The 16,259-nt window shown below is 40.2% G+C and overlaps 1 protein-coding gene across 3 annotated transcripts in view; it reads right to left on the bottom strand.

Annotated features, from left to right (window-relative positions):
• The window catches only part of LOC127635881 (transmembrane protein 8B-like), a 203,253-nt gene that overhangs the window by 20,851 nt on the left and 166,143 nt on the right, over window positions 1-16,259 (bottom strand). For all 3 annotated transcript variants that reach the window (XM_052116163.1, XM_052116155.1, XM_052116172.1), the window contains 2 exons: window positions 1,195-1,291; window positions 624-747 (listed from right to left, as the gene is read on the bottom strand). In XM_052116163.1, coding sequence (XP_051972123.1) covers window positions 624-747; window positions 1,195-1,291 — 221 coding nt within the window. The remainder of the gene's footprint in view (window positions 1-623; window positions 748-1,194; window positions 1,292-16,259) is intronic.

Genomic DNA, 16,259 nt, shown 5'->3' with positions numbered 1-16,259 from the left:
GACAAAAAAGGCATGTTCAATTCTGCATTGAGAAAAATTATATTAATTCAGTGCAATATAAGAATAATTGTAAGAATTATAAGAATAATTGTGAGATTTTTTTGTATCCTTACAATAATTCTTCATTTCACTTTTCATAACATTTCAAGAGTTCAAAGTTGTAGAATTCAAGACCAGAAGATAAGAGTGCATTTGCTTATATGTCCAGAGGTGAGCAGATATACTATATTCTCTATGGTAATTTGAAGCTACAAACAACCTCTGATAGCTGAGTTTAACTTTACATGAACTCTCCCCATTAGACCTCTTTTTATTTAAAATTTTCTGAGATACACTGAGGTTTTGAGAGACTGGGTCAACATAAAAGTGAATTTGTGAATCTTTCGACTTCAAAGTATTTCAAACGAACAAATAGCATGCATACCACAGTACACATGGTGCTAATAGCACATTTCTATATCTTGATAAATGTATTAAAAAATAAGTGCTATGAACATTTTAATTTTCCAACCTTTCTTTGCATCAAAAGAATTGTAAACGTCAAAATTTTAGTCTGATAATTTAATTCAAAAATACAAGCTTAAAATATGTTTCTAGATTTGAAGACATGTAAATGTACTAACCCATGCTCAGTGGCACATAGAGAACGCAGGCTGAGATACCATGTGCCAGTCTGTGGGTATGGTATCCTTAGCTTGGTGATATTTGTGGTGGTGTTAATGGATATTTGAAATCCTGAAACTGATTCTGATGAAGAAAGAGCAAAAAAAAGTCAAGGACCAAGAAAAGGCTATCAAGTCCACCATTAAAGTTATTTGTGATTTTGCAAAAGCTAAATCTGAAATATTGTTGAGTGTTCAAAAGAAACCTTGAGAAATCTGGGTATGTGCATAAGATGAGTAAAATATATAATCTTTCTTTGTTTCACCTGAATTGTTTAAAAAACGGGCTTAATTCTTTTTATATTGCCATGGTTTTGGATCAATGCCCTAGGAAACTTCATGTAATGATATAAATTCAAAGGTGTCTTAATGAATATTACAGCAAAGTGCATTGGCCCAAAGACTTTTTATAGACAACTGGAAATAAGTTTAGGGCTTTTTTTTCATGTAATCTGTGTAGGAATATGATGGTGAAAGTAACCACACATGATTTAAAGAGATCCATTTTGTATTAAATCTAAGATGTTCCTACCAGATTCACAATTGACTGATGTGTTGTCGTGGAGGGACAGTGGCATTCCATGATTGAGGCAGCCAAAGATAGTAATATTCTCTCCTTTCATGGATGACTGTAGGAAAAAAAAAAAGTTTCACTCATAATTAGACATCAAAGTTAATTAAAAATAACTTTAAAGTCAGTGGGTGAGACAAAGAAGGTGAAAAGAGGGTTTGGGGGGGGGGGGTAAAGGAGAAGCCTATGGTATAACCTTTCAAAATGTTATAATTTAATAGGAATATCAAAGAAAAAGAGGTTCTTTGTAGCTGCACGAAAGGCCAATCATCTCCCACTGCGAGCCTCCTATCCACAGATGCCAGAAAATAAAGAAGTTCACCCTTGCCTTTTACTCCCTAAATAAATAAAACAGAGTCTTGATGAATGAGCGAATCCAGAACACGAGGCAAATTTGAGAAATGTCTCTCTCTCATACACATAAATTGTGGATAGAGAGAGAGAATCAGAAGAATCCGAACCAGAATGAGCTTTTACTGCCAAGTATGTTTCCACATACAAGTATTTTTTCTTGGTGACAGAAGCTTTCAGTGTATATATATATATATATATATATATATATATATATATATATATATATATATATATAAAATCGAATAAAATAAAGAGTGCATAGAAATATATGTGTCACATATTCCCTGTTGTCTTTAGTATTTGTGCTTTTATGTTGAAGTTCTTGTTTAGTTCCTGTTAGTTTTGTAGTCCTTTGTAGTTTTATTCCTTGATTGGTTCTCCCTGATTATTTCTCATTCCCTAATTGTTTCACAGGTGTTCCTCGTTCCCTTGTTTCCCCCAGATAGTTTGTCAGTTCTTGCATGTTTTGTTATGCTCTGTGCTAGGTTCCCTGTGTTTTGTATGTGCAAATACAAATATGTTATATACTGTCATGTCTACATGTGTTTTTGTTCATGTTTTGTTTTCATGTCTTTTATTTTGGAATTCTAGTTCCTGTTTCATGTCATGTGGTTCCCTTGTCATGCGATTTCATGTTTCCCTCCATGTTCATGTGTCTTGTTTCCATTGGTTTATTGTCTTATCAGTTCTAGTTTGCCATTGGTTTAAGGTTATTAGTCTTGTTATCTTGTTTATAGTTCTGTCTGTTTATTGGTTTTGTTGTTATTGTTTTACCCAATGTCTGTGTATTTAAGCTCATGTTTGCCATTGTCAAGTATTGTTAATGTACCTTGTTTTCCAAGTCTAGTTCATGTTTTTACGCGGGATTTATGGTTTTTGGTGTGCACCATTGTAAATAAACTGCACTTGGGTTCTTCATCTTCACGTCATCTCCTTCATCATTTCCAGTGCCAGCACATCGTTACATATACAGTGCAAGGGAATGTAATGCAGAAGAAGTAGGATATGTTAAATAATATAATTGACTAGGCTGCATATTGCATGTAATTATAGTATTGTCAGAGGGTGAGGGGAGACAAAGGGACCCAAATGCAGAGAACGGTTCAAAAGGATTTATTAATAACGAAGGCTTTCTGCAAGTAATATCAGGAACCAGCTTTTGTGGTGAGATGTGCAGATTCAATATGCACTCAGCATGCTAAGGTAAGAGTGTGTTCGTATGATAAGCGTGTGCGTTGGGGAAGTCAGGAGCAATCTGAAGAGAGTCCGTTGAAGCTGGTGTGGTGCGAAGCAAAGCCCAGACGAGTTTCTCCTCCGACACGTGGGCAGACACCGAGGGATCCTCCACCAAGGGAACTGGCCAACAATACGGACGAAGGTGAAGGCTTAGGTGAACAGGAAGGTAACCAACAGACACACGAGCAATCTCCAACTAAATAAGTCAATAAGATAAACAATAAAAAAGTGCAATAAGAGTAAAGCAGATGGAACGTGCAAGTAAATCATTGCCTTGATCAGTGTCTGCCCGAGAATGATCAGTGTTCCAATGGAAACGCTGATCACACATGCCAGCTCCACCTGAGAGACACAACAGAGAGAGAAAAACAAACCACAGTGCGAGCCGGAACCATGACGAGTATAGTTTTAACTGTTCATGAGATGGATATCCTGAGGGAAAAAACTGTTTTTGTGCCTGACGGTTCTGGTGCGCTGTAGCGTCGACCAGAAGGCAACAGTTCAAAAAGACAGAAGGGGTCCAGAGTGATTTTACAAGCCCTTTTCCTCACGCTGGAAGTGTACAGTTCTTGAAGGGAGGATAAGGGGCATATAATACCATAATACCATCAATCCTGTGAGATGGTAGTGCCCAGGAACCTGAATGACTCCACTGCTGCCACAGTGCTGTTTAGAATGGTGAGCGGGGTCAGTGTTCAGGTGTTCCTCCTAAAGTCCATTATAATCTCCACTCTTTTTAGTGTGTTGAGCTCCAGGTTGTTATGACTGCACCAGTGAGTCAGCCATTCAAGCTACCTTCTGTATGCAGACTCATCATCATCTTGGATGAGGCCAATGCCAGTAGTGTCCTCTGCAAACTTCAGGAGCTTGACAGAGGGTCCGTGGCGGTGCAGTTCTTGGTATATAGGGAGAAGAGTAGTGGGGAGAGCACACATCCCTGGGGGGCACCAGTGCTGAAAGTACATGTGCTGGAAGTGAATTTCCCCAGTCTCACTAGCTGCTGCCTCTCTGTCAGAAAGCTGGCGATCCACTGACAGATGGACGTGGGATAGACGAGAGCTGGATTAATTTATTCCATAGGAGAGCTGGGATGATGGTGTTGAATGCCGATCTAAAGTCCAGAAAAAGGATCCTTGCATATGTCCCTGGTCTGTCCAAATGTTGCAGGATATGATGCAATCCCATGTTGAGTGCATCATCCACAGACCTGTTTGCTCTATAAGCAAATTGAAGGGGATCTAGAAAGAGTCAAGTCAATTTTATTTGTATAGCGCCTTTCACAACACACATAGTTTCAAAGCAGCTTTACAGAATATCAGCATTAACAGACGATAAAACTGTAATGTCTATAAAGTCGATTAATCATCATTATGTAATTTAGATAAAATACGATTTTTAATAGTGTTTAAAAATAATTAAATGATAATTGTATTAATAACCCCAGTGAGCAAGCTGTAGGCGACTGTGGCAAGGAACACAAAACTCCATAATATGTAGATTAATGGAGAAAAATAACCTTGGGAGAAACCAGACTCACTGTGGGGGCCAGTTCCCCTCTGGCTAACATTATGAATGTAATGTAAATATTAATTATGTATAGGTAAAATCATGGTTTAAAATTATTAAACTAAGTGTTAAGGGTCAGTGATTAAGCATCGATTGTGTTTGAACTGTAAGATTAATGACCAAAGTCTTTGAAGTCCATCTTGATTAATTGCAGAAGTTCACATAGATGCAATTATCCTTGTTAATTGGCTGATGAAGGCTTTTGTTGGCAATAGTTAGTCTAAGCATTTCATTTCAAGATCGTAGTCCATAAATAGACCGAGGTGATGCAGGTTGGAGTTGGCATCATTTCATCCTCTGAAGTCCGTCATAATAGATTGAAGTGATGTTTGACTGGCATCGGCTGCATTTAGTCATCATCATTCTGCGACATGTAGCAGTGGAGTCCAACATGAAGCAGGAATGGTGCTGGATCCAGCCGGTTCTGGTGACCTCAGGATAGGAGTCCCGAGGTTGAGACAGGGAAACAAATAAAAAGATGTAAGCGTAGATGCCATTGAATTTATTGCAGAGTTAGAGATCATGCTCAATGTTTCTGTGATGAGTCCAGTGATGTCCTTCAGGTGGGCCAACACCAGTTTCTCGAATGACTTCATGACCACAGATGTCAGAGCTATGGGTCTGTAGTCATTAAGTCCTTTTGATCTTGGGTTTATTTGGGACATGGATGATAGTGGAGTGTTTGAAGCAGCAGGTAAATTCTCACTGCTCCAGTGATTTGTTGAAGATCTGAGAGAAGATGGGGGCCAGCTGATCAGTACAGGATTTTAGACAAGTGTGTGAAACACCATCTGGGCCTTGCGCTTTCCTTGTCTTCTTTTTCAGAAGACCTGGCACACCTCCTCTGCACAGATCTTAAGTGTATGTTGAGTAGCTGAGGGATTGCATAATGTATTGGTGTTTGTGTTAAGTGGGTGTGGGGTGTGAGACTGGGCTTTTCAAATCAGTAAACACATTAAAGTCTTCAGTCAGTTGTTGGTTTCCTACAATGTTGGGGATGGTGTCTTGAAGTTAGTAATGTCTTCAGGCATCTCCACACTGATGCAGCACTGCATTCATACACATGTGTTTGGAGGAATAATTAACAATCACCAGAATAAACAAGGAAAACTCTCACGGTGAGTAGAATGGCTTACAGTTGATAAAGAGCACTTCCAAATTAGGACATCACATCTTCTTTAACATTGTTACATCTGTACACCAACTTTCATTGATGTAAAAGCATGTTCCACCACCTCTTGTTTTCCCTGTTAACTCCACAAACTGAACAACTGAAAGCCTGGCAGATGTAATGCACCATCCAGAATGGATTCACACCAGGTTTCTGTGAAGCACAAGGCAGCAGAGTTTGATAAGTCCTTGCTTGTATGGGTGAGGAGATGCTGTTCATCTGTTCTGTTAAGGAGAATGCGGAAATTCGCTAGATGAATACTTGGCAGCGCTGTTCAAAAGCCACGCTGACAGAGCTTGACCAGCGGGTTGGCTCGCTTCCCTTGCCTGCATCTTATAGCACACTTAAACAACACAGCTGTGACTCTGACTAAAATGTCTAGAAAAATGTCTGAATTGTCAAAAAACGGGAAAAGATTGTCTGGTATGTGCTGCCAAATGTTCAGCAGTTTATCCCTAGTAAAACTGATTCGAAAAGAAAAAAAACTAAACACAGGACAAACAAACAAAAACAACAAAAGAATTGCAGAGCTCCACACAGAGGCGGCCATCTTCGGTGCCATCTTCACACACACACACACACACACACATATATATACGTATATATATATATATATATATTTATAAACACATTAAATATATATATATATATATATATATATATATATATATATATATATATATATATATATATATATATAGTTTTGAGTGCCTGAAATATGGATTACAGAGTGAATATTTAATTTATAGCAAAATAATTTTAAAAGATGTGTTTATATTAAATAAATATAAATGTTTGAATACAGTTGATTTTATATGGATTTTTTATCTCTTGCATGTATTAAACCTTCTAGTGAATATAAATGAAATATTTTTTGTTACAAAAAAACAAAACAAAAAAACAGTAAAGGACAATGCCTTTAAACAATTTTAGTACACTAAATATAAATAAAATACACTTTACGCTATCTTCTATATGATACAATCTAATACATTTGTCTTCTGGCGATATATATATTAAGTGTATACTAAAAACATTTAGTTTTATGTACACATCTGATCAGGGATAAATGCTCAGGTCTATGTTTATTGACTTCAAAGACCTAGTATGGAAGTATCAAAATGCAAGGACACTTAATGTTAATTTGTTTCAATTTTAACATATTTTACAACTGTACATTGTAAGAACATACAGTATGCAGATGGCTTTTTACTTGAGTAGTTCAAACAATTATGTATTTTCCTGAATGCAGCAATGTGTAAATAAAAAGCAAGTAACCATTGTTACAAAATGCAAATACAATTAAAGTGTTAAATGAGTTGTTTTTTTTATCCTGGGAGGAATCAATTTCAGTGGAAGTATTCAACACCTTTTTTGTGGTATGAGCAACTGTCTATAACATTAGAATACAGTGCATCTGGAAAGAATTCACAGCGCTTCACTCTTTCCACATTTTGTTATGTTAAAGCCTTATTACAAAATTTATTAAATTAATAATTTTCCTCAAAATTCTACAAACAATATTCCCATAATGACAGCTTGAAAGAAGTTTGTTTGAAATCTTTGCAAATTTATTAAAAATAAAAACGAACAAAATCACATGTAGTTAAGTATTCACAGCTTTTGCCATGACACTCAAAATTGAGCTCAGGTGCATCCTGTTTCTACTGATCATCCTTGAAATCGCAACTTGAACGGAGTACACCTGTGGTAAATTCAGTTGATTGGACATGACTTGGAAAGGTACACACCTGTCTATATAAGGTCCCATAGTTAACAGTTCATGTCAGAGCACAAACCAAGCCATGAAGTCCAAGGAATTGTCTGTAGACCTCTGAGACAGGATTGTATCGAGGCACAGATCTGGGGAAGGGTATAGAAATATTTCTGCAACATTGAAGGTCCCAATGAGCACAGTGGCCTCCATCACTGGTAAATGGAAGAAGTTTGGAACCACCAGGACTCTTCCTAGTACTGGCTGCCCAGCCAAACTGAGCGATCGGGGGCTTCATCAGGGAGGTGACCAAGAACTCGATGGTCACTCTGACATAGCTCCAGCGTTTCTCTGTGGAGAGAGTAGAACCTTCCAGAAGAACAACCATCTGCAGCACTCCACCAATCAGGTCTACTGTATCGTGGTGAGCCGTGATGGCGGTAACATACACCTTGTCCTGTAGGAACAAAAGCACTGACCTAACTGCGCACCTCTGTGGGTCTTCAGCTCAGGAAGAACACCAATTTGCGGACAGGTGCCACTTTAGGGCTTAAAGATGCCTGGTAGAAAGGGCTCTGGCTTGGTTGATCGTGTCTACAACGGTAGATGGAAGACCGGCTAGATCTTCCACGTCCCATCCAAGGGCCAGACATGGAGGTTCCAGAGGTCTGGGTGCGGATGCCAGAGCGTGCCCCATCCCTAAGAAAGAAGGTAATTCCTCAGGGGAATTCGCCAGGGAGGGGCTGTCGCGAGAAGTGTGAGATCCTAGAACCAAGTCCGAGTGGGCCAATAGAGGGCCACTAATGTGACTTGCTCCTCGTCCTCACTGACCTTGCACAGCACCTGTGCAAGAAGGCTCACTGGGGGGAACGCGTACTTGTGCAGCCCCGTGGGCCAGCTGTGTGCCAATGCGTCTGCCCAGAGGGGAGCCTCTGTTCGGGCATACCAGAGCGGGCAGTGGGAGGTTTCTTGGGAGGCAAACAAGTCTACCCGGGCCTTGCCGAACCATTCCCAAATCAGCTGGACTGACTGGGGGTGAAGCCTCCACTCTCCTTTCGGCAAGCGTTGTCATGACAGCGCGTCCACTATCACATTGAGGTTGCCGGGGATGTGAGTGGCACGCAGCGACTTGAGTCACTGCTGGCTCCAAAGGAGGAGACGTCGGGTGAGTTGTGACATGTGGTGGGAGCATACTCCGCCTTGGCGATTTATGTACACCACCACTGCGGTGCTGTCTGACCTGACCAGGACATGTTTGTCCCGAACTAAGGGGACAAACTTCCTCAGGGCAAAGAAAACAGTCAGCAACTCTAGGCAGTTGATGTGCCAGCGCAGCGGGGCCCCTTTCCAACGGCCCGCAGCTGCGTGCCCATTGCACACATTGCCATGCTCGACTTGGGACTCGAGTCTGAAGCCAGCGCAGAAGTGGTCTCATATGCATCAACCCCAGAGTCGCGACCACCATGGAGGATGCCATATACCCCAGGAGCCTTTGGAAATGTTTTAAAGGGACCATAGTGCCTGGCTTGAAGGAAGCGAGGCATTTCAGCACTGACTGTTCATGCTCGTTAGTGAGACGTGCTGACATTGAGTCTAACTCCAATGTGAGAATGGCATTTGCGGGCCAGGTGACCCAGAGACAAAGGAAATAGCTATTTTTTGGAGAATGTGGGTACCGCAGCCCACGCTAGGGTGTGCGGCAAATGAAAAAACACAAGATTCTCCTCCCGGCCCTCCACAAGGGGACGGAGCGGTCTTACCACCTCCGGAACTAACGTCTTGGACAGGGGGCTGTGAGCGGTGCCCGGACCCCAGGAACCAGTCATCCAGCCGTGATGGCTGTGGGGAGGATAGAGGGTTCCAATTAAGCCCCACGATAGCGGCGGCCCGGGAAAGCATGTCGGTCATCTGCGCGTCGGCCTCAGCCTGGGCGTGAAGGCCGAAAGCGGCAGCCCAAGGGAGTCCTCAGCGTCAGATGCCTCACTCTCCGATGCAGCGGCGAGCTCATCTGCTTCGAGCTCGAGAGGATAGGCGGACTGGCTGTGAGGCGAGCCGCTGTTTCCTCGAGCACGGACAGGAGTCAACGAGCGTGCCGGGGGGCGGGTGGTCCGAGGGGGTGTACCCGACAGAGCTGCACCCGCTGCCATCCCCGGATCGCTTCCAGCGCCAGCCGCATCATCCTCAATCCCGTGGGAAGAAGGAGCAATGCTTTCTGTTGAAAGCAAGCCACGACCACAACGTTGTCATGGTCATGCTCTCACAGTGAGAGCATGAACATCCACAAACGCAGCCTCGGTGTGATCGCTGCCCAGACACACGAGACAACGCCTGTGGCCGTCTGAAGCGGAGAGCACTCTAACGCTTCCAGGAACAACACAGGGGTGGAAAGGCATCTTGATATAGACGCGTCCTGAAAAGGACATTCAACGCCGCTGTTTTGTTCTTTTAGATAAAATCACTCTTTTAAATAGAACTCTTTCGAGTTGTCGAAGCGCCCAGGGGCAACAATGCACAGCCGTGCAAGGAAGGAAAAATCCGCTGTTATGCGCCGCCAATCCAACAGCATGCAGAGCGTCAGAGGAATAAACAGGAACCGGTGTGTGTGACTCGCAGCAGACTGCATGCACGACCATCGGCTCCGAAGAAATTTTCAGAATGAACTCCCATATTTGCCCGCTTAAATATCCGTATGTCCGGGGGCGGGGTATGCAAATACTGTCTGCCAACTTCTCATTGGCCTTTTTTCATAAGTCAGAGGCATATTTCGGCACTAAAAAGAGACCCCTAGTGTCGCTTCTCCGACACAACGTCGAGAGATCGACAGAAGGGAATGAAAACTAGGTAAATCCAAGGGTTTACAAAGTTGAGACTACATAAAAGTAATCATAAAAATAGTTAAAAATGTTGTATATGCAGTTCATTTAATTATATAAGACTGCTTAAACTTCAACCTAATTGATAGTATTTTATGCTTAATAAGTAACGAATTAGACTGTCACATAGAATAAAACTACACTATAGCTCTTGACACTTTCAGGGTCAAACGACTAAATTTCATCTGATTAATTCAGTCATTAAGTCAACATATTGAACAACAAAAGATTACAATTGAAGAACAATGATGCCCATATGGATGGAAAATGTGATAAATGCAAAAATAAAATTAAATAACAATTTAGGAGCATCTTTGCTCTCCACTATATTACCTCTCAAGCTACTATAGGGTCTGTTTCAGATAATAAGACAACTATTTACAGTTTTTCATCTTCAAAGGAGTATAAAATGAGGTCAAAGGAACAGGATTCCAGCTGCAGCTCTATTAGAACAAATTGATATTTTCTGTTTTGAATATTGAAAATGCTATCTAATAATTCACATTCTGTACGATCTGAGAGATTGGCCCCGTCTACTAATTAAAATTTGTATTTTGTTTGTCCTCCAGTGGAATTTTGACATTTTGTCCAGCAGTCTTTGTGTTTAAAATGTTCTCTAAGGGACACGGTATTCAGTGCATTCTCTCCCTGCCTTAAAACCTGAAGGATATAATTACTGAGAGAGCATGAAGCACTATGGGGGGACAACTTCACCTTCACATAGGGTGGGCTTCCACACACACACACACACACACACACACACACACACACACACACACACACACACACACACACACACAGTTGTGTTTCCATGTTTTATGGGGACTTTCCATAGACATAATGGTTTTTATACTGTACAAACTTTATATTCTATCCCCTAAACCTAACCCTACCCCTAAACCTAACCCTCACAGAAAACTTTCTGCATTTTTACATTTTCAAAAAACATAATTTAGTATGATTTATAAGCTGTTTTCCTCATGGGGACCGACAAAATGTCCCCACAAGGTCAAACATTTCGGGTTTTACTATCCTTATGGGGACATTTGGTCCCCACAAAGTGATAAATACACGCTCACACACACACACACACACACACTTGTTTTTTATATCATTGTGGGGACTCTCCATATACTTAAATGCAATTTATGGATTTTATACAGATCTAATTATATTTTTTTATCCCCTAACCATAACCATAAACCTACACCTAAACCTAACCCTCACAGAAACCTTTTTGCATTTTTACGTTTAAAAAAAAAACATAGTTCCCCTTCTGTCACTCACTCGACGCTGCTGTTCCTTGGGAGCCTCGCGTACCTCTGAACTTGAGAAAAGGCCAATGAGAAATTGGCAGACAGAATTTGCCTATCCCACCCCCGGACATACAGGTATAAAGGGAAACAGGCATTTGTCTGTCAGTCAGATTTTTTCTTCGGAGCCGAGCGGTTGTGCAGCAGTAAGCTGAAGTTTCACCACTGTTCCACTCACCTCTGTAGGCAAGAAGCACTGCTTCTGGAGAGCCAGGCAGAAAATCTTAATTTTCCTTATTTTCTTTCGTTACACCCGCTTGGAGCTGCGGTACCCACATTTTCAATAAAGAGCGATTTCCTCACTCCCTGGGTCATCCAGTTTCCTGGGAGAAATAACAAAACGGAAGGGGGGCGCAAGATGGGTGTGCAATACGGGAGACTCCCATACGGGAAAAATGGGAGAGTTGACAGGTATGGGGGTTGGGGCAGTAAAACTGATCGCACTGAGTAGAACTGATGACAAATAGAGACCTGAAGATTGTTATATTTGAAAGTAAATTTCTGTATAGACACAGATAAATACATTTTTTAATCTGTCCTACAAAAAAAAACGTATTGAATTCTACCACTGAAATTGATTCCTCCAAGGATAAAAAAACAACAAATTTCACAAATGTTAATTATACTTGCATGTTGTAACAATTGAAACTTGCTTTTTATTTACACATTGGTGCATTTAGCATTTAGAAGGCTTGGCACGACCGAACTGGTTGCACTGCCCTAAGGATGGCCGTGCCTCCAAGATGTGCATTTGAGGCCCATAATATCTAAAATCATTATCTCTACAATATAGGGTATCAGTGCATTTATATCAGTTTTTTTAAAATGAGATTTTTCATCAAACAAGCATTTAATGCCACTTGTGCTGCTGCAGATTTGTTTGGCCCCTTGAGTAATTCTCACTTTGATTCACTGAGATAATTCCTGTTTTTGAGTTTCTGAGCCTGTCCAAAGCTGAAACTTAAAGTGGATCCAAGCATGAATACGGGCTCCCTTTTATCTGAACATGCATATTTATGCCCATCCAAACTGGCTCATTATGTCAAATAGTTGACATTTTCCTAGATTTACAGTTCCCTATCTGTCACTCACTCATTGTGTCAATGTAGTGACACTAGGGGTCACTCTTGGGAGCCCCAAACACCTCTGATCTTTGAGAAAAGGCCAATGGGAATTGGCAAGTGGAATTTGCATGCCACTGCCCTGGACATACAGGTATATAAGGAGCCGGCTCGCAAAAAATCGGATTTTCTCTTTGGAGCCGAGCGGTTGTGTTTCAGTGAGCTGAATTCCTCCACCGATCCATTCATCTTGCAAAGCAGTTGGATTTATTATTAGTGGCGCATTACAGTGGCTTGCACTGGTGGAGTGCAGAGAACACCCCTGGGCGCTTCAGCAGTCTAAAAGATTTTATTATTTTCCTAAAAGAGCTATGAGACGGCCTGGGTAGAGAGTCTGGAGCAGAACAGCAACAGAGTCTGGGGTAGAGGCCAACAGACTTTTTATGAGCTTTTTCATGACCTGAACAAATAAAATTTATATGGTATCCCCATACAAAAACAAACCAACACAATCTCAAAATAAATCATGTATCATAGAATCTTTGTTAAACTGGCATGCGCACACATTAAACATGGCCGTAACTTTGGATATCAGTTAAACAGGGTCTCTGCAAGTTTAAAATACGGTCGCTGTCCTTTTCTGCATATCGTTGCCCCATTCGGCATATCGCGGTGCCGTTTTGTGGTTCGTTCTGCATAATGCAGCAGCTCATTTCAGCTTATCACGGGCCATTCGGCCCGTTTCGGTTCTCCTTATGGCCAGTCTGCCCCTGATAGGCCCCAAAGTGCATCGGCCCACTGGGAAAATGCCCTGGATGCCAGATTACCAATCAAGCCCTGGATATGGCCTAACAGCTGGAAACACTCACAAATCACCGCTTGCTAGGAGAAAATACAAGAGTGTCACATTTTCATTTTGAAGGATGCAGATATTTAAGACTTTTTATGACCTTAAACTTTGTAAAACTGAATTTAAGACATTTTAAAGGTATAGTTCACCCAAAAATGAAAATGTGCTGATAATTTACACACCTGCAGGCCATCCAAGGAGTTTCTTTTTTCATCAAAACAGAATTTAAGATTTTTAGGATTTAATTTCCGGCCTCCTTTAAACAATGAAGGTGAATGTACTCCACTTTTGCAGTCCAAAATGCATATTTAGGGTGCATCAAAATAATCCACATGACTCCTGTCGACAAATAAAGTTCTTCTGAAACCAAATGATTGATTTATTTTTTTTTAGAAACAAAACTTATATACTTTTTAACTACAAATGTTTGCTTCCATACATCCCTGTGACACACGCTCATGAGAGGGAAGACATCAGCTTGTTGGTAAGGTCTTGCGTCATGTGGAGGATGAGGCAGGAAGCATATCATTATTAACAAGAGAAGGACTACTGTACAAAAGTTTAATTGTCTTTAAAAGTTTTATTATTATTTGGAAATTATTTTATTTTATATTGTTTTTGACTGTATTGGTTTGTGAACGGCACTTGATCTGTGCAAGTTTCTCTTATAAACATTGACGCGCTTCCTGCCTCCTCCACGTGTGACCTTACCAATGCACTTACATCATCCCACTCATGAGCACTCATCTCAGAGATGTACGAAAGTGAACAATTGTAGTTAAAAAGTATGCAAGTATTTTTTTGTTTCTAAAAATAATCAATCGTTGGGTTCAGAAGAACATTATTAGTCGACTGGAGTTGTGTGGATTATTTTGATGCACCCTAAATATGCATTTTGGGCCATCCAAAAAAATGTAGTACATTGTTTAAAGGGGGAGGCCTGAAATTAAATCCTAAAAATGTGTTTATATGAAGGAAGAAACTCTGATACATCTTTGATAGCCTGAGGATGAGTAAATGATCAGCAAATTTTCATTTTTGGGTGAAATATTCCTTTAAGACTTTTTAAGGATCTGAGGGAACCCTGTCTTTAGCACTTTAGGAAATGTGCAGTGTTTAGTTGGTCCAGAAAAGTTGAGATTTTTATACAGAATGACCTGATTCAATGCTGGAATGTATAAATGTACACTTTTAAATAAATCAAGGAAAATTTCACTCCACCAGAGGATGTATTAACAGGAACAGATCCTCAGAGGATTTGTATTTTTACTTTTAAAATGCGAAGACGAGGATCCGCTGTGTCAACTGTAGCCTTTGGAAGGAAGTCACGAGAGCTGGATCTAGATAAAGTAAAGTAACAAAATAAATGGGAACACACTGGAACTAGGCAGAACTACGAAATAAAACCACCATTACATCCATGCTGGGAAGTGGAACAGGAGGAAAAACACAACAACTCACAAAGACTGGGTAGAAATCAGGGCATTATATACACAGGGGTAAATGAGGAAATGAAACACAGGTGAGAACAATAGGGAACACCTGGCAGTGATGAGGGCAGAGAAATATGGGAAGTATAGTTCAGGAAAAACAGATGACAGGGGCAAAACAAAAGGGAAATTCACAACAGTTCTGCAACACCTTAGAAAACTGCATGTGACACACTTGGCCATGTTTAGACATTTCAGATGGATGTTATGTCAGTGCAATAATTCAACACAATTTTTCTTCCTTTTTTAATTCAGTGAATCAATTCACAGAAAGAACAGGGCCCCCAAAGTGTTTTACTTATTCATTTTATTGTAATTAATTGAACATTTTATTGAATTTTATTGAATTTTATTCACGATCGTTCAAACACCAAGTTCCAGGATGGATCCATCATAGGTAATTGTGTACCTGGATCCAGAATGGTATTTCACATGTATGATTTTACAAGATGGAAGAACACTCCATTGAAGCCCATCTTTAAAACAAATGATCTGTGGAAGGTTTGTTTGGGGGAATATATGTTATATATATATAGCAGTTGAGATTACAAAGGAGTTTCAATTTTATATATAAGTTTGGATTTGAAACAGAGTTCACTGGCACTCTAAAAAAAAACTATATAACTGCGCTAACGCATCATACTCATTTGTCTATAAAGCTTTTATATAGGCTAATTCAAATAATAATAATAATAATAATAAAAAAAAAAATATATATATATATATATATATATATATATATATATATATATATATATATATATATATATATAAAACACCTAGAGCACTAAGTAGGACTTCACTGTCACTGGTGCCCCTTCAAAAAATATATTGCATGATGCCCCTGGGTACTAGTACTTCTTTTTACGTAGGCTTCGAGAGTTCACCCAAAATACTAAGATTCTTCTGAATTTTTACTACTGTGTAATTGAGAGTGTTCTAACTAGTTGTATTACTGTGTGGTTTGGTAATCTCACCTTGAAAGAGAAGAAGGCTTTGAACAAAGTGGTTCGTTCAGCCAGCGGGACTATTGGCTGCACTTTGCCGCTTCTGGAGGTTACATATAAAGCTAGACTTTTGGATCGAGCTTTAAAAATTGTTAATGATGCTTCAGGCCATCCTGCATGGGCCTTCTTTGAGATGCTTCCCTCAGGGAGAAGGTATCGCTCTGTCAAATGTTCTACTGATCGTCATTTAAACAGTTTCTTTCCCCAAGCTGTGATCACTTTAAACAAAGCACTTTAAATCAATGTATGGATTTTATTGTACAGTGTTTTATTATTGAGTTTTATGTGGCATTTGCTTGTCTGTTTTATGTTATGTCCTTTTATGTGTTGACGTTGCACCTTGAGCTTCTTGCACATTTTCTTTTTCCAATGTGGTTTTATACTGCAAATG

This window comes from Xyrauchen texanus, chromosome 4, assembly GCF_025860055.1.
Source record: "Xyrauchen texanus isolate HMW12.3.18 chromosome 4, RBS_HiC_50CHRs, whole genome shotgun sequence".
Taxonomy (NCBI): domain Eukaryota; kingdom Metazoa; phylum Chordata; class Actinopteri; order Cypriniformes; family Catostomidae; genus Xyrauchen; species Xyrauchen texanus.
Note: the sequence above shows the minus strand (reverse complement) of the source record. Positions and strands in the feature narration are given on the sequence as shown.